The sequence below is a fragment of the Durio zibethinus genome, chromosome 6 (genome assembly GCF_047325235.1).
Source record: "Durio zibethinus cultivar Kanyao isolate XHJ-2024 chromosome 6, ASM4732523v1, whole genome shotgun sequence".
Lineage (NCBI taxonomy): Eukaryota > Viridiplantae > Streptophyta > Magnoliopsida > Malvales > Malvaceae > Durio > Durio zibethinus.
Window position 1 is genome coordinate 31,885,559 of NC_143167.1, and position 26,471 is coordinate 31,912,029.

General features: G+C 35.1%; 6 protein-coding genes across 13 annotated transcripts; 2 read left to right on the plus strand and 4 right to left on the minus strand.

Moving 5' to 3' along the window:
- Window positions 1–123: 123 nt before the first annotated feature.
- LOC111284604 (nuclear pore complex Nup85-like protein) lies at window positions 124–5,254 on the minus strand. Its single transcript, XM_022873359.2, has 18 exons — window positions 4,723–5,254; window positions 4,528–4,630; window positions 4,325–4,435; window positions 4,131–4,214; window positions 3,900–3,971; window positions 3,729–3,785; window positions 3,259–3,378; window positions 2,965–3,165; window positions 2,766–2,876; window positions 2,630–2,667; window positions 2,322–2,478; window positions 1,946–2,047; window positions 1,764–1,820; window positions 1,442–1,588; window positions 1,227–1,297; window positions 1,024–1,111; window positions 717–773; window positions 124–579 (listed from the first exon to the last, which is right to left on the minus strand). The coding sequence occupies exons 1-18, from the start codon at window positions 5,097–5,099 to the stop codon at window positions 385–387; spliced, it is 2,148 nt and encodes a 715-aa protein (XP_022729094.2). The 5' UTR covers window positions 5,100–5,254; the 3' UTR covers window positions 124–384.
- A 267-nt stretch (window positions 5,255–5,521) lies between these two features.
- On the minus strand, window positions 5,522–8,067 carry LOC111285624 (Regulator of chromosome condensation (RCC1) family protein). Of its 2 annotated transcripts, XM_022875156.2 has the most exons (6): window positions 7,824–8,067; window positions 7,536–7,694; window positions 7,344–7,379; window positions 7,097–7,227; window positions 5,982–7,021; window positions 5,522–5,908 (listed from the first exon to the last, which is right to left on the minus strand). In XM_022875156.2, the coding sequence occupies exons 1-6, from the start codon at window positions 7,918–7,920 to the stop codon at window positions 5,782–5,784; spliced, it is 1,590 nt and encodes a 529-aa protein (XP_022730891.1). In that variant the 5' UTR covers window positions 7,921–8,067; the 3' UTR covers window positions 5,522–5,781. The 2 variants fall into 2 exon arrangements, with proteins under 2 accessions (XP_022730891.1, XP_022730890.1); XM_022875155.2 differs by having other exon boundaries at window positions 5,522–7,021; window positions 7,824–8,062.
- Window positions 8,068–8,963: 896 nt separating this feature from the next.
- LOC111284821 (SWIM zinc finger family protein / mitogen-activated protein kinase kinase kinase (MAPKKK)-like protein) lies at window positions 8,964–9,807 on the minus strand. The gene has a single exon (XM_022873796.2). It carries the CDS (start codon window positions 9,805–9,807, stop codon window positions 9,091–9,093), a length of 717 nt encoding a protein of 238 aa, XP_022729531.1. The 3' UTR covers window positions 8,964–9,090.
- LOC111284822 (Peptidyl-tRNA hydrolase II (PTH2) family protein) lies at window positions 9,162–13,352 on the plus strand. 2 transcript variants are annotated; one of them, XR_016343099.1, is made up of 8 exons: window positions 9,162–10,885; window positions 10,995–11,201; window positions 11,588–11,648; window positions 11,840–11,876; window positions 12,020–12,105; window positions 12,212–12,284; window positions 12,702–12,741; window positions 12,983–13,352. XR_016343099.1 is itself a non-coding variant. In XM_022873798.2 (8 exons), the coding sequence occupies exons 1-8, from the start codon at window positions 10,844–10,846 to the stop codon at window positions 13,030–13,032; spliced, it is 588 nt and encodes a 195-aa protein (XP_022729533.2). In that variant the 5' UTR covers window positions 9,162–10,843; the 3' UTR covers window positions 13,033–13,352. The 2 variants fall into 2 exon arrangements, 1 of the variants encoding a protein (XP_022729533.2); XM_022873798.2 differs by having other exon boundaries at window positions 12,020–12,097.
- Window positions 13,353–13,681: 329 nt separating this feature from the next.
- On the plus strand, window positions 13,682–16,438 carry LOC111284823 (protein NONRESPONDING TO OXYLIPINS 2, mitochondrial). Of its 6 annotated transcripts, none has more exons than XM_089762954.1 (3): window positions 13,682–14,052; window positions 14,221–14,339; window positions 16,114–16,438. In XM_089762954.1, exons 1-3 carry the CDS (start codon window positions 13,922–13,924, stop codon window positions 16,131–16,133), a joined length of 270 nt encoding a protein of 89 aa, XP_089619080.1. In that variant the 5' UTR covers window positions 13,682–13,921; the 3' UTR covers window positions 16,134–16,438. The 6 variants fall into 6 exon arrangements, with proteins under 6 accessions (XP_089619080.1, XP_022729538.1, XP_022729537.1 ...); XM_022873803.2 differs by having other exon boundaries at window positions 13,686–14,052; window positions 14,221–14,384; XM_022873802.2 differs by having other exon boundaries at window positions 13,687–14,052; window positions 14,221–14,384; window positions 16,108–16,438.
- Window positions 16,439–20,837: 4,399 nt separating this feature from the next.
- On the minus strand, window positions 20,838–22,766 carry GATA9 (GATA transcription factor 9). The gene is made up of 2 exons (XM_022876000.2): window positions 22,296–22,766; window positions 20,838–21,928 (listed from the first exon to the last, which is right to left on the minus strand). Exons 1-2 carry the CDS (start codon window positions 22,593–22,595, stop codon window positions 21,146–21,148), a joined length of 1,083 nt encoding a protein of 360 aa, XP_022731735.1. The 5' UTR covers window positions 22,596–22,766; the 3' UTR covers window positions 20,838–21,145.
- Window positions 22,767–26,471: the final 3,705 nt, after the last annotated feature.

Consider the following 26,471-nt stretch of genomic DNA (forward strand, 5'->3'; position numbering starts at 1 on the left):
ATAGTATGTATCATAAATCAGGCTTTATTGATTGAAAAAAAAAAAGAATGGATTTCCAGCATTCTCCTTCATGTCCCTGCTTGTACGTAAACCTAATTTGCAGCTCATCCAAGCACATCTGTATTTTATTTCTCTGCGGCTGAATACAAAATTCATTGAAAACTTTTACTTCAACGTCGTACAGATATAGCCAAAGTGTGCAGTCAATGATTTTACAGGCTTAGCATCTCTTGACGAAAGTTTTTTTTTTTTTTAATTTTATAGAACAATGCTCGTCGGTAAAATAGTTTTCTAGTCTATAATTATACTTGTTTTCTCCAAGTGAAAGCAAAATGACTCCTAGGTAATATTTCCACAAGCAATGAACAATAAATCTTGGGAGGCTCATTCCTCTAGGATAGCACGTCCAAGATTCGTGGCAAGAGCCAGTCTAACAGAGTTTAAGGCCTGGGATGGTAATTCAGCTTCAATGAAGTCTGGGCGAAGCCTTGCCATGGACAATTCTTGTAGTTTATTTAACAGAAGATTTGTCTGAGAGACATTCAACAGAGGACGATCCTTCCAATTAAGCAGCTTCAACTGCCGAAAAACCAGTGCCACAAGCATTAGCGGATATAATGAAAATTCCATAGTGCAAGCACAATCTATAATGATGGATCTAAAGTTTGCAATCGTGTACGAAATTGATGCACATTATCATTGCAAAAGCAGCTTACCGAATCATAAAGAAGAGGCAACCAAAAGCGTTGAGGTGTTGAAGGGGTTTTCATAAGCTGCAGTCAAAAAAATCACAGAACAATAATAATGCATGATAAAATCAATTATCAGTTATACCTGGTGAATTTAACAGATATATCAAGGTCCTCTACATACGGCCACAGAAGAGACTATTCTATTAAATACATAGTAACCTGATATCTCAGAAAATGTCTCTTTATTACAACTAATTATCAGGTCTTCGCACCAAGTAGCAGACTAGCAGGCTTAATAAGTTAAATAACAGATGATAGTCCAAATATGTACCGATATCAGAGATTCCACAGCTTGGTGAGTAGCATCTGCAGTTTTTCCATCATGAACCTGCTGAAGAGATTTCTTGAAATCTCTATACCTGAGATGCATCAAAGTTTGTGGTTGGGGGGCTTAGAAATTTGATGTAAATTGTATTGCAGCATCCTTTTTAATATGCATATAATCCAACAGTAGGCAATGACAGAAATTCTTACTTCTGCAGAAACTCTAGTCCACCAGCAGCCTTAGATTCAGAACCCAATAACTGAATTAATCCTTCCCATTGCTGTGAAGATAGAGGATAGACTAAGTATCTCATAAAGTAAAATATGTTCAGAACATAAAAGATTTTGAAAATAAAAAGTAAACAAATTGGGGAAAAAGGGGAAGAAAACAGCTTTGAGCTTAGGAGATTGCCTGTACAAATTACCTTGAAACTCTCATCAGATATTGTTTTTCCAACTGAATCAAACAACTGCTGAGCTATCCTATTAAGACGATACTCGTCCCGAGCTTGCTGAAGCCAAAAGACACCAGAACCTTTCCTACCATGCTTCCAGTGGTACACTCCAGCAATCTAAACATGGATAGTGAGAATCTTTAACTGACATGCTCACACGTTCAATTATCAAGTCTTACCACTAAACCACTCAACAGATTGTGAAACACATAATTACCAAAAATGAATGCCAAGCTTATGTTATCCACACCACCAAAATAAATGATGCCTTCCAAATTACAGATGCTTATACCTTCATAATGTTTGAACTTATGCCGTCGAGTTCATAAAGGCGGCAAATCTCTATGTTCTGCATGCAACATAGAATTACATCATCAATCAACCACTTAATAAGCCTCTAAAATTCATAACAATAGAGGAAATCAACATTCACAATGGCAAAGATGAGTGGGATAAAAAAATGAACCAATAAACCTTAAACAGCAACTGATTATGTTGAACAGGCTGCTTGGACAATAATATCTGTAACAGAACCATCCCCTGCTTCACACATGATGTAAGATAAATTGGAGCAATCTGTACATGTTACAGCAAACAATAAGTGAGAAATACTTAATCAAAGTGCTAGCATTGCGTTCAGATATTATTCTTTATCCAGTATAATAATAATGGGGAATAGGATTAATTTACTAATTACTATGAATCATATCCAATGAAGTTGGTTAAGTAGCACTCCATATCTCATTTGTCTAGCTTAACAAGGCTACCCTAACCCATACAACGTATAAAACATGCATAATTGTCGGTCCATATACCAATGATAGTAATCCACACGGTTAGTTGCACTCACTTGCCAAGTTAATGGATGTGAAGATAGGACTTCAGCATAAACAAGTCGATGAAGCTCTTCTATACTTATTCCCCCCAAGTTCTGATGCTCTTCATGTAAAAGCATTTCTGCAAGATCGCTCCCAGTAGTCAATAACTCTAAGGCATGGGCAACCATCCTGATGACAAGCATTAACAGAGATAGATCTTAATAACGGCATGGGCATGTCCAAGCTTCAATTTAATGATAACTTACTCATGGTTGTCAGACCAAAAATATACTGACATACAACAAACAGCAAGAAAAAAGATGGAAACATGGCAGCTCACCAAGGACCAAATCCTTTTGAGCATTCTGCTAGTACAACCTGAGAGGTTACAAAAGCACAATTTACTCCATGGTTAAGGAACTAAAAGGAGAATTTTAATGGAAAATGTCAATTCATGTTTTATCCCCACGTGTCACCTCAGTATTTTCCCCAAGAATTCCAATTATAAGTCTCATCAACCTATGTGCAGAGGCCACTGATTTCAGTTGGATGCATTTCTGTGCCAAGCTGTACATGCTTTCTAACCCCTGCCAAGAAAAGAAATCAAATGATTATTTTAAGTCCAGCTAACATGCACAAATGCTACAAGATATGTAATAGAGGAAAGGCGTATACCACAGTGAATGGCCTGATGTATAGCAAGTGAGAAATAAACAGCTCTATCCAATGGCATGTTGCAGTGCAGAGACTATTAGCATTACCCAGCATTACTTGTAACATACTTCTCAAGCCCTCCCGAGTCTGCTGGTGAGCACACTGAAACCAGAATGCACTTGAATCTAGCTTATTTATTTGTGCCCGCCATTTCTCCCATGCCTATGAAAAAGAAAGACTTGATTTACTATCTTTGGAGGTAGAGGATCATGAAGCATAATGAGAAAAGAACATCACTGGAAGAATTTAAGATACCTTCACAAAATCAGGCTTGGCCTTAAAGCATTCACCCAAATTTCCAGCTTTTTGTTCCAATCGCATGCGTGGCATTTTTGAAATAAGAACAGCAACTGCCTCTACAAGACCATTCTCAGTCTGTTGATGTACATGCAAACGAGACAAAAAATACATATATTTCAATTTGTTACAGCAACAATAAACATGATGTCACTTGACATGGACAGACTAACTTAAGGAAAAAGAGTAAATGAAATCCTTGACGCATGAAAATGCAAAAAAGAGAGAGAACTACTTGGCTGAAAGGAAATAGTTTCCAAGTTTTAACACATTGGTCAAATAACTGACCCAGATTTACAAAACCTCTAACTATCATATAACATTTCAAAGACTTGCAAAAAAATTACAAGCATATGGTTCAATGGTACTCAATACATACAATTATTACAGGAACATAGAACTACATCAACAATCAATTTCTTACTAACCTCACGATTGCTGAGTTGATCTAATTGATAAGATCCATGCAAACGCAACATTTTCACCTGCAAGTGAAAATATAAAACTGTAACCAATCATAAAAATTCCATAAAAAATATATTTATCATGATTTCATCATTTTATGCTATGAAATCACATCAGACTATCAAACCACTAACCACAATATCTAGCCAACCAACTGCCAGTGCTGATGACATAACTTCCCAGTATTTAGGATCATCCTCCACAACCTGCATTGAATAAACTGATTAAATACCACTATCTTAGATGAATCTAGAATTGAGTACAAATCGGTCAAAAAACTCGCAAGACTAAACTCTAAAGCTGGATAAGAACCATATAGAGAAGTTCACTTTATTAAACCACATAGAAGGCTAATTATGTAAAACCTGCAAGTTAACGAGTTCTTTTTGAAAATCAATAAGCTTTGAGTGGACTGTCGGGTGTGTTCCTGAGAAAAGGCTATTGTAATCCTGCCAAGACAATAAATTCATTATTAGTATGACACAAGGAACATACAACTTTAAAACAAAAGTAATGTAAAAACTTGACAGATATAGTAACAAAAAGGAAGGAGATTTACAGCTAACCAATCAACAAGGCGCTCAGGTAACCATGATTGAGATGGCTTTTCAGCATAAAACATTTCCAATAGCTCCCACGCAGCCTTCAGACTAGTGGGTTCCTGTCCTTTCTGAGAAAAAAAAAGAAGGCAAATTGAAATTAAAAGAAAAATCAGAAGCATAAACTGCCTCAAAAAGAAGAAGAAGAAGAATAAGAAATTACCTTTATGACTGACTCCGGATCGTCGATAACAGGATTGGAAGGCGATTTCTGATTGCCAAGAAGGGCACTTATGTCCTTGCTGTACTCCATTATGTACTCCCACCTGACCACAACAAACTCAATTTATTTAAAAAAAAAAAAGCAAATAAATTTCGAATATATGAGTACGAAAATGAAAATTTGAAAACTAATTACCAGTCAACATTGTAAGGTGAAGAATTCATGGACATTTTGGACAAGCCGGAGGCGACGTTTTTCCTGCTCTGGAGTAGAGCGAAAGGAGAAACTGAACCGTAGGTGATCCTCCGCCAATGAGCGTCGCTGATCTCGCCGTCTCCGCCACCGAGCTTCACCTCCACCACTTTTCCTCCTGCATCTTCATTGTCGGAATCATTCACCGACGGTGAAGCGAAGACCGAGATGCGGAGAGAGTTACCGCGTGACCACGAGATGGAGAGTCGAGAGACTGGAGATGTGAGACCATGGTGAAGAGGATACACCACCGCGCCCTGTGCCTCCGGTAAGAGTGGAACCAAAGCGCCACTGGTGGAATCTGACGAGGCGCCGGGCATTATTTGCCAATAAATCAGTGAGTGAGTGGGTGCTAGTTAGGGTTTTTGAAGGGGTTTCGGAACGTTGAGTCGTTACGAAAAGGAGCGACTAATTTGACGTGTGTTTGGTTACGAGGCCAAAAAAAATGGCATCCCTAGAATAAAATGCTCCTTTTACTATTATAATACTAAAGTATATAAAAAGAAGCATCAGCCCCGAATTAGTTAAATCTCATTTATCTATGCAGGAGTACTACTTGTTTTTTCTTAATCTTACACTTTCACAATTAAAATAAAAAAAATATACAAAATAAAATTTTATTTTATTATTTGTTTATACTGAAAAAATGACATGAGCGTATAAATTTTTATTTTAGAATTATTTTTTATTATTTAATCCATTTAATTATATATACTTTAAAAAAAAAAAAAAACAGAGGCAGTTCAACAACTTTCATGTCATTTACAATAATACACAGATTTAATGAAAGAAGTTCATACATACATTATTGTATCTGTATTGTTCATGTAATAGGATATAGGAAGCTTATTAATATAACCAACTTGTTGACTGTAAGATTTTCCATGTGAACCAAAATGCTCAATGTGCTATGTTTCGTGCAGCTTGATTACAATTTCCAGCACTATGTTCCTTGCATTGAAGAAGGAAGACACTCCTTTATTATCTCCTGGATCCTTTTCTTCATGATCTTATCCTTAACACCGGCAAGCATGTTTCGATAGAACAATTCCAGTCTAACAAGCTTGCTACGGTCTGCTGACTCCAACATGTTTTCCCATTCCCTTGCAATGTCAAAAGTACCTGAGTTCTGCAATGAGATTGGGATATCTTGCTCATCAAAAGGTTTACCAAAAATTGAACCGTGAAGTATGCTTGCATACCGTTCCATGATGGAAAGTTTTGATTGGAGGAGCTTCATTTCTTCCATGGCCAAAGATAATTTTTTATCCATTTCTGCGACTCCATCAGAACCCTTATGATCTACAATCTTATTTTCCTCACCAACAGTACCGTTCAGCTCGTCTTGCTTGAAATCCTCGTTCAGTGGAGGCCATAACACAACTGAGGGAGTGAAACAGTCAATTGTTTTACCATTTCCAAGAACTCCACTCCTTCCCCTGCCCCATGACCATAGCTTATATCCATCATGTGCAACAAGAACAGTATGCGCAGCCCCACAAGAAACTTGAACCGGATCATGAAATTTAGGCCCATGAACTCCATCACCTGTTATCCGTAGGGGAGAAATGGCATCTCCTGCATCTGTTCCTGTAAAACTAGCATCCGGGCATAACCCTAGACCCTTTTCCATTCCCCATGACCACACATCACCAGCTGAAGAAACAACACTAGTGTGAAACAAGCCACAGTCAAGAGAAACAAGATACAAGGGATGTGGTAACTCTTTCACAGGTTCAGGAACCAATGCATTTTGTGTGGTTCCATGCCCAAGTTGCCCCTTGTCTCCAAGGCCAAACGTCCAACAAATACTCTCAAGTGTGTCACTTGGTCTATTTTTGTGAGTAAGCAAAGCTGTGTGGAAGGCACCACATGCAACCTCATAAACTGTCCATTGTGAGTCCTGGTTAAATGTTTCAACGATTTGAGGATGGACCCTGCTCTCTCTGTCTCCAAGGCCTAACTGGCCATGGTTATTAACACCCCAAGAGTAGCATACCAGATCATCACCTTTATAAGTTTCTCCAGCACTGACTAGAGCTACAACATGCTCATTTCCACATGCGACCTTAACAACAGTATGGCCATGAAAATGCCAAACAGGAATTGGAGTAAAACTACTCACAAATGTCAAGCCTCCATCACCACTGCTGTTCTCATGTGGACAATTGCCCCACATCCAAAGGGCGCCAAGATTATCAATTGCCAGAGAAGTCATTCCTCCAGCTTTGACTACACAAATCTGTGTAGAACAAGCAATGAGAAGAGCATGAAACATGGCCTTTCAAGTCCAACAGCAATATAACTCATGTCATACCTTCAATGGTGCTTTACTTTGTGTCTCTATGTCTAACTCATCTTTTGATTGATCAGGGGAGCCCAATTCAAGGAACGGCTCCAACAACTGAGGTGCCAAAGAATTCTCATCATTTCGACCAAGTTGGCCATCCATATGACAGTCAAGGGATATATCAAAACACATAAATACAAAAAGCAAAGAAAATAGATAAAAATGCAGCTTCAAAAACAAATATTGCTATAAATTCCTCTCATAAAAAGGATACAGATGTTATAACCCCAAGACCAAACTGATCCATCATCTGCCATTTACATATCCAAAGGTGTCAATGGACTAAAAATTTTCAATTGCTACTAACAATCATGACATTCAGTGGAACAATTTAACAAACATCAAAAAGAAGGAATTATCAAAAAAGCAAGTGTTAAAAATTTGCATAAAACCATAGATTATAAACCTGCAAGAGCAAGACTGTGATAAGAACCAGCAGCGACATCTATAAACTTAAGCTCTGAGTTCTGGAACTTGACCCGAACCGGGAAAAGCTCGTCGGATTCTGAACCGTTCCCAAGTCTCCCAAACATTCCTCTGCCCCATGAATACACGTACCCATCCCCTGCAATTTCCATTCAGAACAAAACACATTATCAAAATCCTCCAATTTAAACTTTTTTATCACCATAACACAATAGAGCTTAGGGAAGGAGCAATATAACAAATAAATCAAAGCTTTATTTTTGTATACCAGAGAGAGCAAGAGTATGAGCTTCACCGGCGGCGACTGCAACCACTTTGCGGGACAAGTTTCCGGAACCGGAGAATGTTCCGGCGGCGTCTTCCATTGTTTCCGGGGAGTATAAAGCTTTAGCTTTTAGTTCAGGAAGTTACTAGAAGCGGAAGACGATTAAACAGCGCTGGCAAGAATGGAATGAGAAGTGCTTCACAGACGTGTGAGCTCTTGAGTGGTAGTTATCTTTAAATGTTAGGGACAAATTTGGAATTTCAAATGATTTAATACTCTATAATTACGTGTTCGAATTCTTATAAATCTGTTCTGACGGTCCAAATCAATTGAAATTATAAAGGTTATGAAACCAATGATTTCGTGTAGGACTTGTTATTTCTGGTCCACGGTCCACATGTTCTTAGCTTAATTGTGTGGAATATTGTATTAAATTTTGGTTAGACAGTAACATAAAGCCATTTTTGGTGTTAAAATGTGATTTGCTGTCAGGAATTAGGAAAGGATAAGGCTAAATTGAACATGTTAACAAGTAAATTCCAAATTTGTTTGGTTTTTCTTTTCCAGACATGTCCAAACCATTTGCATTTTCCATATGCATATATGCTTTTAATATTTTGACCCACATGAGCTAATAGTTAATTTAAAATTATGTCTTATGATCTCTCTTTGATGAATGATAAAGTATTCAACGATGAATTACTAATTTAACGATATTAAAATGATAATCAATTCAAAATTGAGAATTGAAAATTTTAATTTTAATCATAATTTAAATATGAAAAAAATTGAGAAATATCTTCTAAAAGTGTTTTGGAAAAATATATTATCATATAAAATTTAATCAAACATGATATACATTCATGTGTATTTTTCTAGAAAATGTTTTGAAGATACATACTAATGATCTTGTTTGTAAATTTTTATGCTTCCTCCTAAGGAATTGGGTAATTAATAATAAAATATATTTTGAGATATGATATATTATTTTAAATTTTCAATTAAATAAAGATGGTTTAAACTTGGACTCTTGGAATGGAAGATACATATAATCCTTACCATATATTGAGTCCAATAATGTTTAAGTTTTTTTTTTTTTTTAATGATTTCCAAACAATAATTAAGCTGTACTCTAATTTAAAATGAATTTAACATTTACAATATCTATGATATATAAAATTAATTAAGCAAATCTGTTCATAACATCAACATTTGTAATCCTAACTTTCCAAATAAATCCAACCCAAAGTAATTTAGAATGAAACACGATTTATCCAGCACATAGGCCACCACCAGCCTGGTCTTGGCCGATATAAGCTGCCAAATTCAGATACTTCTCTTGATCAGTGCTCCATCTTGCACGACAAATCACACAAGTAGCCGACCTCCTCCCTCTGCTTCTCTTCCATCTCATCAAGCATTCTTCATGAATCAGGTTTCGACATGTAGAACAAGCCACCACTTTCTCTCCTTTCTCCATTTCCTCTAAGCAAACAGGACACACCGCTCCTTCTAATTCCATCTCCTTAGCTCCAGATCCTGACCCACCTTGCTTCTTTGCCTCAGAGAAAAGCTGATGGAACCTCTCACGTAGGCTAGCCCCCGCTAGTGCTCCAGGCAACGTTGGCGTGCCGAGAAGGCGGTTCAGTCGACATGGCCTTAGAGTCCTCCTGCGGAGACAAATGTCGTCGATTGAGACACCCAATACTCGGATTAGAACAAATAAGATGTGCTTGCATGGGGTTGTACGGTCAGGGCAGGTGCATGAAGGGGTTGAACATAACGTAACGGTGTAAACATTTCCTGTGGCACCTAAGATAAAGAAGTTGGAATCGGATCTGTGGAGGAGGAAGAGCGGGTGACGGAGCGCTCGGGCTATCCGATCGGTGAAGGGTTGGGTTGGTTTGAACCGGTGATGTGGCCTGTTGTGGTGGAGGTGGTTTGGTGGGGTTGTAATTGTTGATGATGAACTAGGAGCGGGGTCCATAATGGGTTATAGAAAACTGAAGATGGGATGGAGTACTTGAAATGTGCCATTTTAAGAGAAAGATTCGCGTATTTGTTAGAGACTTTTGGCTGAGATTCTTTGGGCAAAATTGAAGGACACGAGAGGAATAGCGGGATGGTTGGGGAAATAGTGCGAAGACGCGAATTGGGAAACCTTAACTTGGTGGCGACGGGGGTGCTACATACGAGCCTAGCTATACGGCTAAAGGTTATTAAAGTCATGAGTCTAAGGTTGATTATCAGGCAAGTTGAGGCATGAAATGGTTAAAAAGGCTAGGTTGAATAGAGGGTAAGGCAAGTTATGCTGTTATGGCCTCTTGCAAGCAAATCAGACTTGCCATTTTTGGTGATCAATGGCTTTAGATATAAGAATCCTAGTTTGCTTAATTCCAAGATGAAATTGAATGGAAGTCAACTTGAGGGCGTCTTTGTTCAATATTAACATTTAACTTGTTGGTACTTGTACCTGTACGAGTAGAGATTTCACAAAATTCGTGCACTAGTCGTAGATGGGTTTGCCCATTTGCAGAATTAATGCATTAATCTGTTAGATGGCCAGTAAAGTTGGTTTTGGAATCGATCGATACAAAGTCCCTTTGTTCCCCTGGCAAATGCCAATTTTTGATTATATGTATGTGGTCGATAAACTTACCATGGAGGCAACAGCCAGAAAACTTCCTTTCAACGTTTACCAACAGCAGAGAGAGATTCTCCAACATTCCCAAGCCCTTAATCAAATACTCAAATTCAAAACCAGCACTTATGGAAAATGAAAACTTATGAATTATGATAATATATATACAAATTTATTTGGTATAGATACGAAATGCATCCAATTGAACTTAAAACGGCATCGTTTTAGGGTAGCCCTGAATTTTGAAAACAACACCTTGACAAAATCATTTTATCTCATCTTCTTCTTCTACAACTAGCATCTTTCTTTTCCCAGTTTTCCTGGCTGCTCAGTCCCACTTGCTACCAGTTAACACCCAATTCAATCTTTCTTCTCAAAGATTATGTGGGCCTCCACTCGGAACTCTTCTCAAACTACAAACAAGGTATTTCTCACTTATGGGAGTACTATTTTCTTTTTCTAATACCTCCTCTAGCTGTTTCTCTTTTGTATTGGTACAAATTGATAGCACTATTTCTTCTATGCAATATCAGAAGCTGCAGAAGCAGGAAAGAGAACGGTTAGGGGTGAGTTTCAGACCTGAAAACTTCATTCCAGGCCTCGTTCTTGGTTTCATATTGGGGTTATTGTTGGATTTATCAAAGCCCACTAAAACCCTTTCCAAGAAGAAGAATTTCCTACCTGGAAAGCTTCAAGAACAAGACTTTGTTTCCACTAATGCTGACCAAGACCTTAAAATGGTTTGTTTTGGCTTCCTATTTATTGTTACTTCTTAAAATATTATTTCTTTCCTACTATGATTGTTACAGATTACAATTTTGATGACATTTTAGCGTCCTTAGAATGTTTTGATCGCTAAATTTTAGTCAGTAGAAAAGGGAATGACTTGGTGGGTCTACTTGTTTGATATAATTAAGCAAAGAGCTAGTTTTTTGGCTTTTGTCAGAACTTGTAGTTGATGATATATATTGGTTTTGGTTATGGTTTCCATATGCTTTGCTGAATTCATTGACATCAATTTTTCTGTTCTGTAAGTCAATCGGTTTGATTTTTTATAGTTTTGTTAACATCACCCCTATGGTATTATAAAAATATAAATTTTTGAGTCTTGGACTGCTTATGACAGGTTTTGGTGGTTAGACAAGACCTTAAAATGAAATCAGGGAAGATTGCATCTCAGTGTGCTCGTAAGATTCCTAAACTGTTCTTAATATCTGAGATTTTGCCATTTTAGTCTGTACTGCTTTTCTAACATTAGCTCTCCATTCCCTCCCACTCCCAAACCAAAAAATATAGAAAAAAATGTCCTCTTTCTAACATTTCCATGTATGCTAACCTTTTGATCATTTGACTGAATCCTTCCTTCCCAAATTTATAGATGCTGCCACTGGCATGTATGCAGAATTGATGCAAAGGTATGTTTTCTGACTGTGAATTGGATTTTTAATTCAAACTTTCACTTGTGACCTTGCTTTAGTGGGGGATCTGTAGGACCCCATTGTCTATGTAGTTATGTCTATAACTATAATCATTTTATCAAAGTTAAATCATATTGCAGTGATCGATCCCTTTTGAGACAATGGGAGCATTGTGGGCAACCCAAGATAGTCGTTATATGCAGGAATCAACAAGAAATGTAAGCAGGTGATTTCATTGGGAATGATTCGGTTCTCAGCATATATTACATCTATCATGTTTAAAACGCTGCTCTTTGTTTTTAATTTTGAAAGTACACTTTCATTCTTATCAGGAACAAGTTAAGGGAAGCAGCTGAGAACATTGGCCTTCCCACTTTTGTTGTTGCTGATGCTGGAAGAACTCAGGTATTTGTCTGCATCACTTCGTGCAATTTTCCCCATGACGTAACTTGAATGTAATGGCAACTCATAAGTATGGAATCTCTTAATTCGAATTGAATGGAGAAGTTTGGCCTTTGAGCTTGCAAAATGAAGTGAAGTTGGAGTCAGACGTCCTTATTAAATGTACATCAAAACCAATAGACTTAGTATATCCTGGTGTGTGCTGTTGCAGATGTACATACTTTTAATTGTTTGAGATTCTTTATTACATTGTGCAAGGATTCTAAAGTGGTTCCTCTAGAGCATGATGGTTTGCTTTTAACTTGAGTTATGTATGATTGCTTAATTTCTTGAATGTGATGTTTGAGTACTAAATTCATAGTTTTTATTATTTGGAAGAAAAATGTGTGGGCTAGATCTCAAGTCTGCTTTATTTTACAGGTTTCAGCAGGGTCAAAGACAGTTCTTGCCGTTGGACCTGGTTTGTTTCTTTTGCATTTTCTGCTAAAAGTGTTGCAATTGCTTGTGTGTGATAGATAACTTTTTTTACCTGCCATGACGGGTCCAGTGCTTAGTAGATAAATATATATGAGATATGATCACATACGACTGCCTCAGTTATGGATGTTGCTTTTCACTTTCACCCACCAAAATAACATGTAAAAATAGAAACCAGTTGGTTTTTGCACAGTTATTGTACATCTATTGTTGTGATTGTGCAGGACCAAAAGCAGCAGTCGATTCAGTGACAGGGAAGTTGAACTTGCTCTAATGTTGTGAAGCAAAAATCACCATCATGTCGCGCATCCATAATCGTGACTTTAATCACTTCACAACATCTATGTTTTGGAGGAGAAATATCTTTTGATGGATTGTGGTTGGCTTGTGGAACCTACTTACAACAAGCTGCAACAAATTAGAGTAGTTGCTGGATGAGAATATCCCTAACCATTCACTAGTAGGAAATACCATTTGGATTGGTTGCTGCAACAGATTGAAGAACCAGAATATTAATTTGTTATTTGACTCTTAACAATGTTTTAATCTTGTGTATTCTAACCATTGATGGGCTGATTTTCCTACCGCAGGTAAAATACATTTTTTTATGAGGTATTATATCATGCTTTTCAATGGAAGAACATAGAAAAAGAAGCTAATTTTTATGCAGATTTTTGACTATATGCCACAAAAAAAGTAGTTTTGAGTTGTGAAATTGCATATTTCCTTCTAATGCTTGTTTAGGCTTATGTCAGAATTTGTATTGTAAGGCCGTATTGTTGAAGCGGTTTTAACCTCTCTTGCGCATTAAAAAAAAAAAAAAGAATTGAAAGGTACATAGAAGGAAAAAAAAAAAGGAGAAAAAAATTTACAAAATTTATTTCTCAAAATTAGAAAAAAATAATGAAGACTGAAGAGCATGATAGGAGAGAGATGTAGGGAGTGACAGACCCAAATTTTCATTTTGCTGAAAGGCCATTTTTTAATTATAAATAGTTTAATTAGACTTTGTAATACTGTTGGAGAAAGTGAATTAAATTAATTAAGATCCTCTGTATCCTCTTTTGGTAATTTCACCCCAACGTAATGGCTAAACCCCTTGAAGCCTCGTTTTTTGTCAAAATCCTAACCCTAACATTTCACTCTGGCTTTGCCTTCTCCAAATGGCGTCTCGATTTAGATCTCTCTCAAAACCAACATTCTCTGTCCTCAAATCGGCCATTAACAAACCAACCCTTAAACCCAATCCGGCTTCTTCTCTCTTTCCTGCACGCTCTTCTACCACATTTTCATGGCAAGCCCTTTAAAAACCTTATCTTTATATGACCCTCTCAATTTATTCAAGTTTATTAACTTTTTTTACCCTAAAACCTCGTATTTTTATCCTTTTTTTTTTTTTAATTTGGGTTTCCTTCGAAGTACCAAAATTCTGCTTCTAAATTGTCAGGCTTTAATTTTTCAGGTCAGTTTCTCAATTGGGTTGTCTTCAATCTCTGTTACCTCTCCACTCAGTGGTGTCTTCAGCTAGGCTCACTTCATGTCTAGGAATCGATTCAAGGAGCTCGAGGTCGTTGTCTCAGGGTATGCTTTGCAGTGCAAATCCAGGAGTTTGATAATCTCCAAAATGTTTGTAATTTTGTTTCTGTAAGCAACTTTTTGAACTCTATAAGTAATTAATAGAGCAATGTTGTTTGTTTAGATTGTCTTATCTCATTATCATGATATTGATGTCCAATCAATACTCTTTGAAAGCTATCAATTTGAGACCATTTATCTGTTCTTTTGGTTGCATTTTTATTTACTAAAGTTCTATCTTTCTTAATGTTGGGGTGATAATCTAAACCATGAGGAAGTGAAAGACAGAAAGGGTTCCTGAATTCAGTTAGATATGAATTAAGCAAGTAGGAAGGGGAAATCAGGAGAAGCGTGTGCATGTTTTCAATTGCTTAATTTCAGGATATGTGCATCTGATGTCTCCCAATTAGGCTTGTTATTGAAAAAATCTAACTTTTGGTATTAGAAGAAAGTTTGGAAAGAAGTTATCCTAATAGAGATTAGCAGAAAAAGGTCTCAGCCAAAAAAAAAAAGAGCTAGACAACTTAGGGGAGATAAATTGTAGTAACAAGTGAGTGAGACTAAATGTACATGTATGATTATTTGCTAAGCTGGGTGTGTTGGATCAGAGGTAGATACAAACGAAGTCACAACCTAAGTTGGAGAGCTTGCACATGGTTTGAGAAGGTTGTGTATGATTTATGACTTTTTAATCAATGCACTGAAAATTAATAATCAAAGTTGAAGATTCTGTTGTATACTGCTATTCTAATATGATAGAAAATGTAACTCTAGTGATGTTGACCAGTTACTTTCTGCATATACTGTACCCTAGTAGACTTCCTATATGATACGCATATCAAATACATAATAAGTCCATAGCTCTCTCTTTTGTTTTTCTTTTCTTTTCAAATTGATTTTAAGCTTGTGTGGTTCTTCCTTATCAATGAAGAATGTTTTACAACTGAAGACCCTTTTCTACCCTAATTGTCAATTGATATTAATGGAGCTGTGGAGGCAAAACTTTTGTAGGTTCTCCTATTGAAATGAATAATTAAATGTACCTTATAATTTGTGAGATACAGTCTTGTATGTGCCAGGCCAAGTACTTGGCTTGGACTATATCAATGGATCAAGAAGCCCTATTTGGTTAAGGAGAAGAATTTGACCTTTAAAATTTTACTTGCGGGAGATCCATGTAAAAGATTCTTTTATCGGGAATATAGGGCCATAAGAATTGTTCAAACTTATTTTGTTTCTGCAGTTTACTGGTCTGCATTTTCATGAAGTCCAAAGATTGTGTTTTTTCTTTTATTGAAATATCAGATTGAAATCTGAGCTAGCATTGACTGTGTGTGCCAAATATTCAATTCCTTATGGAATTAAGAAAAAATTAATAAATTGAAGGTGCCAATACTCAAGTCTTGTTGCCAGTGCTATTAGTTCATTGTAAGGTTGTTCTTGTAAGTTATCTTTTATCAATTGTAGAAGTTCCAATAACTTTTGTTCAAGTACTATATAAGTGCTGCAGCCAACCAGGTCTAGTTTTATGTATCACAAGTCTGATTTTATAATTGCTCATCCTGCGTTATCTTGTATTAGTTGCTTACCTCTTGAGAGTCACCATGCTTTGAAATATTTTTAGTAAATATTGGCTTGTTCTGGACCCCTTTGATTGTTATATGTGAAGGACCTTTATTCATGATTCATTGACTTAAAGAAACCTGTTCTTTTAGTTTCTTTCCTATAGTGCTCGTAAATGCTAATTTGTTGGGATTTTTTTAATTTTGTACAGAACTAGGTCTCAGTGTACCTCGATAACGTATCAAAAGTGGAAGGAAGTACTGCATGATGGGTCAGAGTTATTGCTATCCTTCTTGTAATGTTCACTTGGAGATTTATTCTATTTGATAAGTATGTCCTTTTCACTATTAGTTGAAGTAAAATTTTAAAGTCCTGGATGATGGACGTATTACACTGCAAGAAATCTATTCCCTGATACCCAATTCTGGAAACTTTCTCTTTAGATTTCAATCTTCCTCTTAGGATTCTCTTACAGATTATATGTTGCGCAACACTTTGGCTTTGTTACTTCAAATGATAAAATTTCTTTGCCGTTTACTTCACTTCTGTCATGTCTTAAAGTTATGGTGGGTGTAATGAATTTTTTATTCCAATTACTTAACCATGTCTTTTTGTTTAAATAACTTCATATTTTAGTAATGAAAAATGAAAGCATTGAATGGATGCATGATTTAATTTTCTATTATCATCCTATTCTACCAGTTAAAGCTTCCTGGTTGCCTTCAAATCCATTTTCAATCCTTAGCATCATTATCTGTAAATAGCTTATGTCCATTATATCTTTGATGTCTCCCTTTTTGATAGGATATACTTTGATCCCACCTGGAAGGATAAGTCTTTTGCATTCATAAGTAGGATTTGGATTTAAATCCTTTATCACTTTTTATATGTAGGTAAGACTGAGAAGAAACTTAGGTTCTAAAGGAAGTCATGTTCATTTAATTACTGTATTATCTACCTATTCAATGAGAAGTGCACGTGAGAAAGTAGAGAGGGATGAGATGGTGTTCCCATGTCTCCCACTTCTTTGAAAGTTTGCCTTGGCTATGGCGCCTATGTCTCCACTCCTAACAAAGCATTTGCATGCATGTGGGCTCTCCCTTTCAATCTCTCATGAGCCTTGGCATTGTACTTTTCTTTTGAGTTTCCTCATTTAGACGTGTTCGTAAAAACAACCATGTGCTTCCATGCATGTTCAAACCCAGTACAATAGCCATCACAGGAAAGAAATAGGATAATGTTTGCAATTTGCATGGTCGAACCGTCCCCTCTGTTGTTATCCTTTTTTCTTTCCTGCCTGGCTCCAAATAATCGACAAGAAATGGAAGCCAGCTGAATTCTTTTGGTAAAGAAATCCTCACCTTTAGCTCCTGAAATCCTTGCTCCAAGCATTTCCCTGATCATGTTCGCCCCCTTGGAGTAAGCTTTTAAGACAAGAAATCGTTTAATTTAGGACAAGGAGTATTATCATAAAATAATTAAAATGAGACAAACTCGATCATATAAAATGAAACTATTACCATAAACTTTATCAGACTTGATTTTTATTTCTTTTATATTTACTAAAAGGTGCAATGATGTAACTTCAATGGTAGAGTCATTGGTTTCCATGTTAGGGCAACAGAGAAAAGTTTAATATGTTAAAGAAGGGAGAGTTGCCAATTGCCAAGTCATTGACAGCAGAAATGGTTGTGAAAAGGGGACAGCTTCTTTACAAATGAACATGGAAAAATAACCACTATGCATGGAAGCCAATGTATTTAAAATCTTCTGGAATAAAGCCATTATGATATCACATACCACTATTATTTATTCCCATATCTGAATATTTCTAGTGATTATTAATAAATTGAATTTGGTACCCTTTTCTCAGATAGGGGCGTTCAACTCTTATTCCCAAAATATCTACAACCTAACATTGAAGTAGACCAATCATAAGTCAAGTATTAAGCAAGACACTGAAAATATCGATCTGAGTTTGATTAGAACTTGCCATGATTCATGAATATCTTTATGTGGAACAAGTTACTGAATTTTGAAAAAAAAAAAAAAAACTGTTTCAAAGGTGAACAAAAAATTGAACTCCAACGAGTACATGTTTATTGACTTTGCAATCGCAAAAATTCATAAAAATCGATCAACTGATCAGTACTGACTCTTTGCATGCGGGATGGAAGAGACTAGAGAGGCATGTGACCACCGCAAACATTGCTTCTTTTCACACTAAAGTAATCAGACAAACATATAAGTATGCCTGTAAAACATATTAACAACAGATCTATTACCAGAACTCTCTGTATTATTTCGTTTGTTTTAACAAATGAGACAAAGGAAGAAAAGAAGGCAAATAGACCATTGGTTTGAAGAAGAAATGGTTAAACACTTGAGAATAGTTTATTAACAATGATTGAAGTGAGAAGGTTTTCCATGCATTAAAAATAGAGGCCTATGGGATTAGCATTGCCTAGGATCGTGCATAGACAGGAGAGGAGCATCGTCAACGAATAAAACCGTTAATTTTTAGTCAATACCCATAAAAGAATATATGGCTGATGACTGATCTTTTTAACAGTATCGCATATTTTTCCCAATAAAATCTAAGATCGCAATCCTTATTCACATGCTTGTTTTAAACAGAATAAACATTACTATACATTTTCTAATTCATATAGAATAATTCTTAAAAAAGAAAAAAAACTGAAGCACGTCTTCGCACTAACTGGTTTGAAAAACCCAAATGTCTCTTTTTTAATATATACTACGTTCATCTATCAACACTTGGAATGATATATTTCCACGTTCATGTAATTATCAGAAATCTGTTTTTTTTTTTTTTTCTCATTTCAATCTCGAAGTTCTCCAAGGTGGGGAAACTTGTGTAAAGAAAAAGGCAAGATCGCCACCGAGGATTAAAGTACAAGGCAGAAAACAATGTTAAGGAATCAGATAATAACATTCTCTGCATGTAAAAGCAACACCAGCTTTTCTTTTCACTGAAATTTATGTTGATAGTTTCATAGTCATCCATCCCTTACATTTAAAATACAACCACTAGAAAGTTCGTGCATCTGAGTTTGTGCACATTTATCTTAAAAACATCAACTTAGGCCTTAATTTAGGGTTCATTTTCTTCTATGTTTTGACCTTTTCACACCCTCGCTAGATATTTCCTTCCCCTATGCGACTAGTCCTTTGCATTTAACCTTCTGTCGGTAGGAGGAGTGGACCTTGAAATATATATAAATATAAATACATATATATATATATATATCTTTGTTTTCAGGTAATTGGACCGGAAAAACAAAAACTCCATGTGAATTGTGGAAATTCATACAAAAAAAATAAAGGTAGATGATGAATCTTGACTTTCTATATATTTCTGTAAACTTAAATCTTCTGCTGATGGAAGGGGTGGCCTTAAATCTTCTGCTGATGAAAGGGGTGGCCTTAAATCTTCTGCTGATGAAAGGGGTGGCCTTAAATCCTTAACCATTATGGGATTGGTAAAGTGACAAAGACGTGCGTTTAGAAACGGTGTTTATATGCTAAGATGTTGCAAACTTTGGCAATCAAAAACACACTTGGATGGCTGAAATTAAAAGCATGACATGATTTCTTGATAAAATGTCTTTCCTCTTTGCTTCTGCTTTCACGGAAGAAGTGACACTTTACAACCACTATATTTATCAAATTCTTTATCAAATATGTGGGTGACATATTTCCCAATAAAATATATTTATTGAAATGATTCGAACCAGATTTACACTTGAGTTTTTTATTTTAGAAATGAGGTGTGACTATGTATTAATGAAATAATACATCAATCACATGCCAACTTATTCTACACAATTTTCTAACTAGGCCTATCAAGTATTAAAGCATTAAGAAAAGAATAGGTGTTTCAATAATAGTTGGAGAATCAAACTTAATTTAAGTGGTTCAAATAGCAATTGATCAATATTCGGGTACATAAGTGTTTCTTGTAAAATATATATTGGAGCTTAGAACAGTGACAGATTTTGACGTTTGATTTTTGAGGGACCAAATTATATATATTTTTATTTGTTATGTTATTTAAATTTGAAGTAAATATTAGATTTGAGTATGTATTTAACACAAATATGTCTATTTTTTTTAATTTTATTTTGCTATATTTAAACTATTAAATTTTTATACTCACTTTTTTTTTTTTGCATATGTATTGAATACAGATGCTTCAAGAAAAATGAAAAATCTGAAAATTTAAAATAGTACATTTCAAAATTTATCTGATAAAAAAAATTGAAAACAATTATAAAAGAAGATAAGTATTTGGCTAAAAGAAAAAAATAATGTACTTTTCGTACTTGATTGAATATTTGAAATCTTTAAAGAGACTAGAAAGTTAATATAATTTTTTAAGTATATGTAAATGTGATTTAATATTTGTAACAAGTCTATTATTTTTAAAGGTTTGTGAATAATTAGTACAATAAATAAACAAATTGTAATATGGTATTATTTTTTAAAAAATTATAATGCATAAAATTAAATTAACAAATAATAATTTTAATGTGAGCCAACTTAATTTAATTTAAATGAAATAATTGTAATATATATAGTATAGGGTGTTCAAAATGTTTGGGGGGCCAAGGCGCCTTCATGTTATGCTTACGGTCCGCCGTTGGCTTTGAAAGTCATGTTATAATGGAGAAAGTCAAAGCATGAATCAAAATGAATTCATATAATTAATTTTAAAAAATAACATTAAATAGATTTTAAATTTTAAATTTTAATACATGCAATTTTATTTTTTTATCTTTAAGCAGTTATAAAATTATAATTATTAAAAAATATAGATTAAATTTGAATTATAAATAATTTTTTATATATTATTAATTTTAATATTGAATTACATCAAACTATTGACTTAAATTTTTTATTTAAATTTTTATTAAATTATTTTTTAAATCATAAATTTCACCTAAAAACTTTATCTAAATTTTATCCAATTTCCTTTATAAAAAAATAAAAAAAAACAAAATTTTACTGCTTTACTTGAATTAAGAAATTAAATTGGGTTTCAAGAGTTAGCCAACTTTGGCAGGGAAAAAACCAACTCAAGGGAGCATTAAATAGTCTACGAAATTTCCAAAAGAAAAGTTAGAAAAATTACTTCCTAAGCATATAAGAGAAAAAAAAAATGGAATTCACTAATGAATTCAGTAACTAAATTAACTCTGGGATCAAGTTCCCTACTCTAGCACCCACTAGATCAGCTGCCTGAAATTAGGGCCGACGTGTTGGTGGATCAAATAATCATCACCGTTGGATAAATCAAAAACCATGTTCTGATGATGATGCTGCATGAATTGTTGCTGATGTTGCTGTTGGGCCCTTAACAACTCCTTCTGTCGCCTAAGCTCAAGCACCTTACGGTGAGAATTTGAATGCTTAGTCAGCACAAATGTCGGGCTCGCAGCGGGTCGGTATTCGGGCACAAGCCGCCCCGATTTATACCTCACTCCACAAGCATTGCATAATGTTTTTGGGCCCATGGGCCCAGTTCTCCATTGCGGCGTCTTATCTGTAGCACAATGCAGGCACTTTCTCCCATCTGAATTTGCGACGCCACCGTCCTTTTTCTTCAATGACGTCGTTTTGACGGGCTTTTTGCCAGCGTTGTTCGGGGGAGGTAGTTGAACGGGGATCACAATTTCGGGTTCGGAAGATGAAGTTGTTGGGCTGAGAACAAGGAGACGAGAGGCCCAATTGCATGGCGCAGCCCGAGACCGTTTGCTTCTGGCCTTGGCAGGCACCGACATGTCCGGATGGAAAATTGGGTTGTTGTTATTGTTACCATGGTTGTCGTCACCGTTATCAATGGCGTTATTGATTTGATTGGGAAGAACGGGTTGGAACCCCCGGGTCTCTGATGATTCGTCAGGTCGGGTTTTCATTCCGGATATCAGCTGGAGCTTCTGCATGTCATCACTTGAAAATGATTCCTCCACGAAATTCGACAGCCATTCGAGCTCAGCTAAATCGTCGTACTGTATAAAAGAGATAGAAATAATAATATTATAATTAGCATTTTTTTTTCAAATTTGAAGAACTTTGATAAAGAAACTATTGTCGCACCCAGCTTTGACAAAAATTGCATTTGCCATGCACATGGGTCTTCATGCTTTGTTTGGTTGCCGGGAATTTATTAAAAAAATACGTAAAAAATTATTTACTTGCTTTTCTTTTCGAAATTTGAAACAAAGCTAAATTTTGAAAAAAAATTTTTGTAATAGTTAATTTTATTTTATTGCCTCGCAGAAACAGTAAAAATAATGAGGAGAAATTCAACACTTCATTTTTTCTGTTAAAATTTTTTTAACCTATCACATTATTTCATGTATAGGAGAAAATTACCGGCACACAAAGGTCACCAGCGAACTGACCATCTGTAAAACCTCGGCAACCAATATCACCCGCTAAATTCGGTTCGCAACCAGAAAACGACGACGAATTGCAGCTTTCGACTGCCGTAACGGTGGAGGAATTGGTGGAATGGCCAGCAACGGAAGAGTCAAATGTGCCATCAGTTATAACGGCATCCTCGTTGGAAAAATCGAACAAGTCCTCCACAATGAAATGGTCACCGGCCGCTGGTTTTTCGGGAGCAAATTGAGAACAGTAGCTGCTTGCTTGATAGAATTCTGGCGCCTCCATAATTCTTTTAGTTTTCTCCGTTTCTCCTTTTTTTTTTTTGTGGATTCGAAGTTGGCGTTAAAGGGAGAGTAAGGAGGGGTGGAATATGGAGAGTATAGTGAGGAAAATGTGTGAGTGCAGAGAAAATAGAGAAAGAGAGAAAGAGAGAAGTGTGAGGAGCTGTGGTTTTGAAGAGAGAGAGGATTTATTTGCATTTGAAGGGGACAAGCGGACAGCTAAAATGGAGGATTTTAGAAATGTTATAATAAAAAGATTTCTTTATTTGTGTTAAAAGAAAATCCAGTGTGAAGTTACTTTACTGCCCTTTCTCTCATTGGGTCCTCTTTTATCTTGTATTTAAAAAAAAAAAAAAGTTGAAATAAATGTTTAAACAGTAAGGAGTCGAAACACGGATGGGGTTGATGGCAAAGTCAAAGTTTGGCAGGAAATTATATTAACCAAACCAAGCGCATTTAAAGTTTAGTAGTTAAGTATTTTCTTTAATTCCATATTTAAGTTGCATTAAAACCAAATTAAAGGGATTAATTAGCTTACATTTTTTTTTTATACTAATATAATAAATAATGTTGTAAATATCAAAACACTTTGTCAAATTGGGCTCAAAACCTCCAAGTGTGGGGTTACACTTGTAACTGTGCAGTAAACGGGTTTTAAGTAGAGAATTTTGAATTTACACTTAAATATTTGGTAATCAAAATTAAAAAGAAAAAAACCCATAAACTGGATATTCTTAAATATTTTTAACATAGTGTGACGTTAGAAGGGTGATATAGGTAATATTTAATTATATTGAGAAAGAAAATATGTAAATAATCCATTTAGAAACCCCATGTGAATTGATCAAAACAGTTCACAATGTTCAAATCTGGGGGCCACCTTTAAGAGGGCCCCGCATTTTTGTTTAGTTGATAAAAATCAAACCGCAGTGCACATGATGATGGTGATGATAACCCAAGTGTACAATAATTATCAACACCACGTACCGCACACAATCATTACTCCATTGCTTACAATTCCAGTATCAGTGACAATGGGCAATAGCGGTAATTTAAACAAAAATTATTGTCATATTTAATTAACAATTATTTACTGAATATAATTGGGTAAAAAGGTAATTAACAAATTAATGAAGAAGATAAATTTTATATTGTGTTCAAATTCAATCCCTTAGGAACCGATCTAGCAGGTTTGTCGCTGAGGCTTATGCATTAGCGTCCGTTCTTACAGCCCGATTCCTCTGCTTTACTTTCCCTCGGTAGTCGCGCTTATTGAATTTTTTTAGTACATTTCTTTTTTTATTTCCTCTCTGATATTTGTTTTTTTAATATTTATTTCCCTGCTAATTCGTGTATTATATTCAAACACCACTAATAAGCACGATTATTACAGCTAGACTTTGATGAGTTGGAGGCTCAGGATTTCACTTCGTCCCCACCTGCTCAGAAAGACCTCACACTGCTACTTCCACTGCCAATTCTCTTGTTCACTTTTCACCTCATACTGCCACTTTCGATTACGAGCGACTCTATCTAATGTGAAAAACAAGTGGTTGAGTTACGTCGTTAAACCTATTTTCTGCATTTTTATTAGGGCCTAATGTCCATTACAACACTAGGGGAAATGAAAAATCAGAAAAAGTAAATAACATTTGTAGCTTTGATCTTGTCCAATGCTTTTTTTTTTAATTCTTAATTTAATCTTATCTTTTAATTTTTACTTAATTTATTTTAAAAAATATTACACATTTAAGATTTATGAGACTTACAATTTCAAAGAATATGACCAACATACAAAACAATATTTAAAATTACATTTGTCCAAATTAGAAAATGGGTTCGATTATCAATGACAAAAGGTTATGCTAATCTCGCTATAGAGTTTGATTGAAAAGAAATTAATAGGAAACAATACCTAAAATATGTTTAAATTAACTAAAATTGGATTGTTTTAATGCAAACAATTAACTTTAAACTATGTTCTCTTTGATATATATATATATATATATAAGTGTTGTTGTAATTTGCTCGATATAATTCTTCCATTACTTAATCTTAAGAGCACATTACTTTATTCCTTATATTAATTTAATGTATCTAAAATTTTTCGCTTATGAATATTATTGACCAAAAAAAAATTCTTCCTTCTTATTAATTGGATTAATTAGTGGGGAGGATGATTCTCATATTTAACAAGAAAATACATTCACTTAAAATTTTATTCTATAAGTTCTTTGGCTATAGTTAATGCTAAAATTGATTGTATTTTCATTAAATAATTTAATTTAGTAAAAATATATAGTATCAAATAAGATAATCTTTATAAAAATATAATTATAACTAACTTACCATCAATTGTAAGAATGAAACAATTTGTTTTTTACCATTTATCATAATTGTAACTTTTTTAACAAATAAAAAATTAGTTATCAATATAAAATTTTAATTTTATAATCGATATTAAAAAATTAATACATATTTTATTTTATTTTGATTAAATGTTTATATTTTTAAATATATATTTCACTATCTTAATTATTTATAAAATTTTAAAATTATAAATTAATATTTTTGATAATTTATTATAACAAAAACCATACTAATAGTTTATAGATTTCATTTTTGTTTTGTTTTCCTCTCTGAAATGCGGCTGCATGATGCAACCAACGATGACAAACAAACTGTTTGAACGTTGGTGGAGAGACCACGTGGCAAGTATCCAGAAGTGGAGAGACTTATCACAGCAATCCAACGCGAGTCTACTTCGACGAGCGGATAAGGTGTTACGGTTCTTATTTATTGCTGTAAAGATATTTCCTTTCTTTATTATTACTTTTATTGTAGTAATTTAGTAGTACTAGGAAGAATTTTCTAGTTTATTTATTTTTTATTTTATTACCACCTTTTTTTCCTTACTTTTTTGCTTGAATTAAAAGAAAAGCCTGAAAAAGAGAAGATACAGAGGGCATTGCTTGGCGTGGAGGTCTCCATTTACCAGACTTTATTTCTTTTTTTCACTGACTTTCAATTTTTATTTATTACTTGTTATTTTTATATATTAGTATAGTATTTTATTTTTTAATTGTAAAATTTGGGTTTTGCATGTGTGGGGTCCAACTTGCACGTGATAGAGGCGGGGGGTTGGTGGTGTCAGCGACCCATGTGAGTGCTTTGGCTCGTGTCAAAAGCCATAACTGACGGTGGTCTATACCACGTGGCGAAGATCGATGGTCTATCTGCCTTTTCTGGGATGCTTCGACCAAGAGCGTATATGGGGGGTCCTTTTATAGTTTCACGACAACGTGAGAGCACGTGTCATCTGAGTGTTGTTGACGACGCACGTGCCTAGCATCCTCCGGCCCGGGGGACAACTCACGTGGGACGGAACGTTCTCCTTTTGCTTTCGGAATGGTTGCTTTGTCTTTAGGCCCATTTACTTGAATCACGTAAACGTCCCCTTATACTCATAACTTCAAGTCTCTTACTACTTTATGTATATGGTCAAATTGGTCAATTACTCCTTGTTCAATGAACATGCTTGCTAGTTCATTTGGATTAGCATTTTTATTGGTTATGTACTACTTGTCTTGGAAAAAAAATGTAAGAAAATTATCAAAGTTCATGGTTCTCTTTCTTTTGTTGTCATCCCATAAATTATCAAAGATCGAATTTTACAATTCCTCTAGTCCAATTGCTACTGAGCATTGCAATTTCAAGATGTCGAAGCTATTTTTGGAGGCGATAACTTTCAGCTATGAAAGTAGCAGTGGCCTGAATTGTTGAGAAGGGGAACTTGTTTACAAAATCAAGTTTTTATCTGAGTTTCCCTTTTTAACGCATCTCTAAATGCTAGGAAATGGCTGGGGAGCACATGGTGGAT

Bases quoted from the DNA above. Each gene is read 5' to 3' on its own strand.
- LOC111284604 (XM_022873359.2), bottom strand. From the start codon at position 5,099: ATGCCCGGCGCCTCGTCAGATTCCACCAGTGGCGCTTTGGTTCCACTC. The intron at 4,631-4,722 runs GTAATTAGTTTT...TGTTGTGGTCAG, and splicing joins TCACCTTACAATGTTGACTG to GTGGGAGTACATAATGGAGT. The intron at 774-1,023 runs GTACATATTTGG...TTTTGACTGCAG, and splicing joins CTGTGGAATCTCTGATATCG to CTTATGAAAACCCCTTCAAC.
- LOC111285624 (XM_022875155.2), bottom strand. From the start codon at position 7,920: ATGGAAGACGCCGCCGGAACATTCTCCGGTTCCGGAAACTTGTCCCGC. The intron at 7,695-7,823 runs GTATACAAAAAT...TGGAAATTGCAG, and splicing joins TCATACTCTTGCTCTCTCTG to GGGATGGGTACGTGTATTCA. The intron at 7,228-7,343 runs GTATCCTTTTTA...ACTGTCATATGG, and splicing joins GTCTTGGGGTTATAACATCT to ATGGCCAACTTGGTCGAAAT.
- LOC111284821 (XM_022873796.2), bottom strand. From the start codon at position 9,807: ATGGACCCCGCTCCTAGTTCATCATCAACAATTACAACCCCACCAAAC.
- LOC111284822 (XM_022873798.2), top strand. From the start codon at position 10,844: ATGTGGGCCTCCACTCGGAACTCTTCTCAAACTACAAACAAG. The intron at 11,649-11,839 runs GTAAGATTCCTA...CCAAATTTATAG, and splicing joins GATTGCATCTCAGTGTGCTC to ATGCTGCCACTGGCATGTAT. The intron at 12,742-12,982 runs GTTTGTTTCTTT...GTGATTGTGCAG, and splicing joins AGTTCTTGCCGTTGGACCTG to GACCAAAAGCAGCAGTCGAT.
- LOC111284823 (XM_022873803.2), top strand. From the start codon at position 13,922: ATGGCGTCTCGATTTAGATCTCTCTCAAAACCAACATTCTCTGTCCTC. The intron at 14,053-14,220 runs GCAAGCCCTTTA...TTAATTTTTCAG, and splicing joins TCTTCTACCACATTTTCATG to GTCAGTTTCTCAATTGGGTT.
- GATA9 (XM_022876000.2), bottom strand. From the start codon at position 22,595: ATGGAGGCGCCAGAATTCTATCAAGCAAGCAGCTACTGTTCTCAATTT. The intron at 21,929-22,295 runs GTAATTTTCTCC...TCTTTTATACAG, and splicing joins CTGGTGACCTTTGTGTGCCG to TACGACGATTTAGCTGAGCT.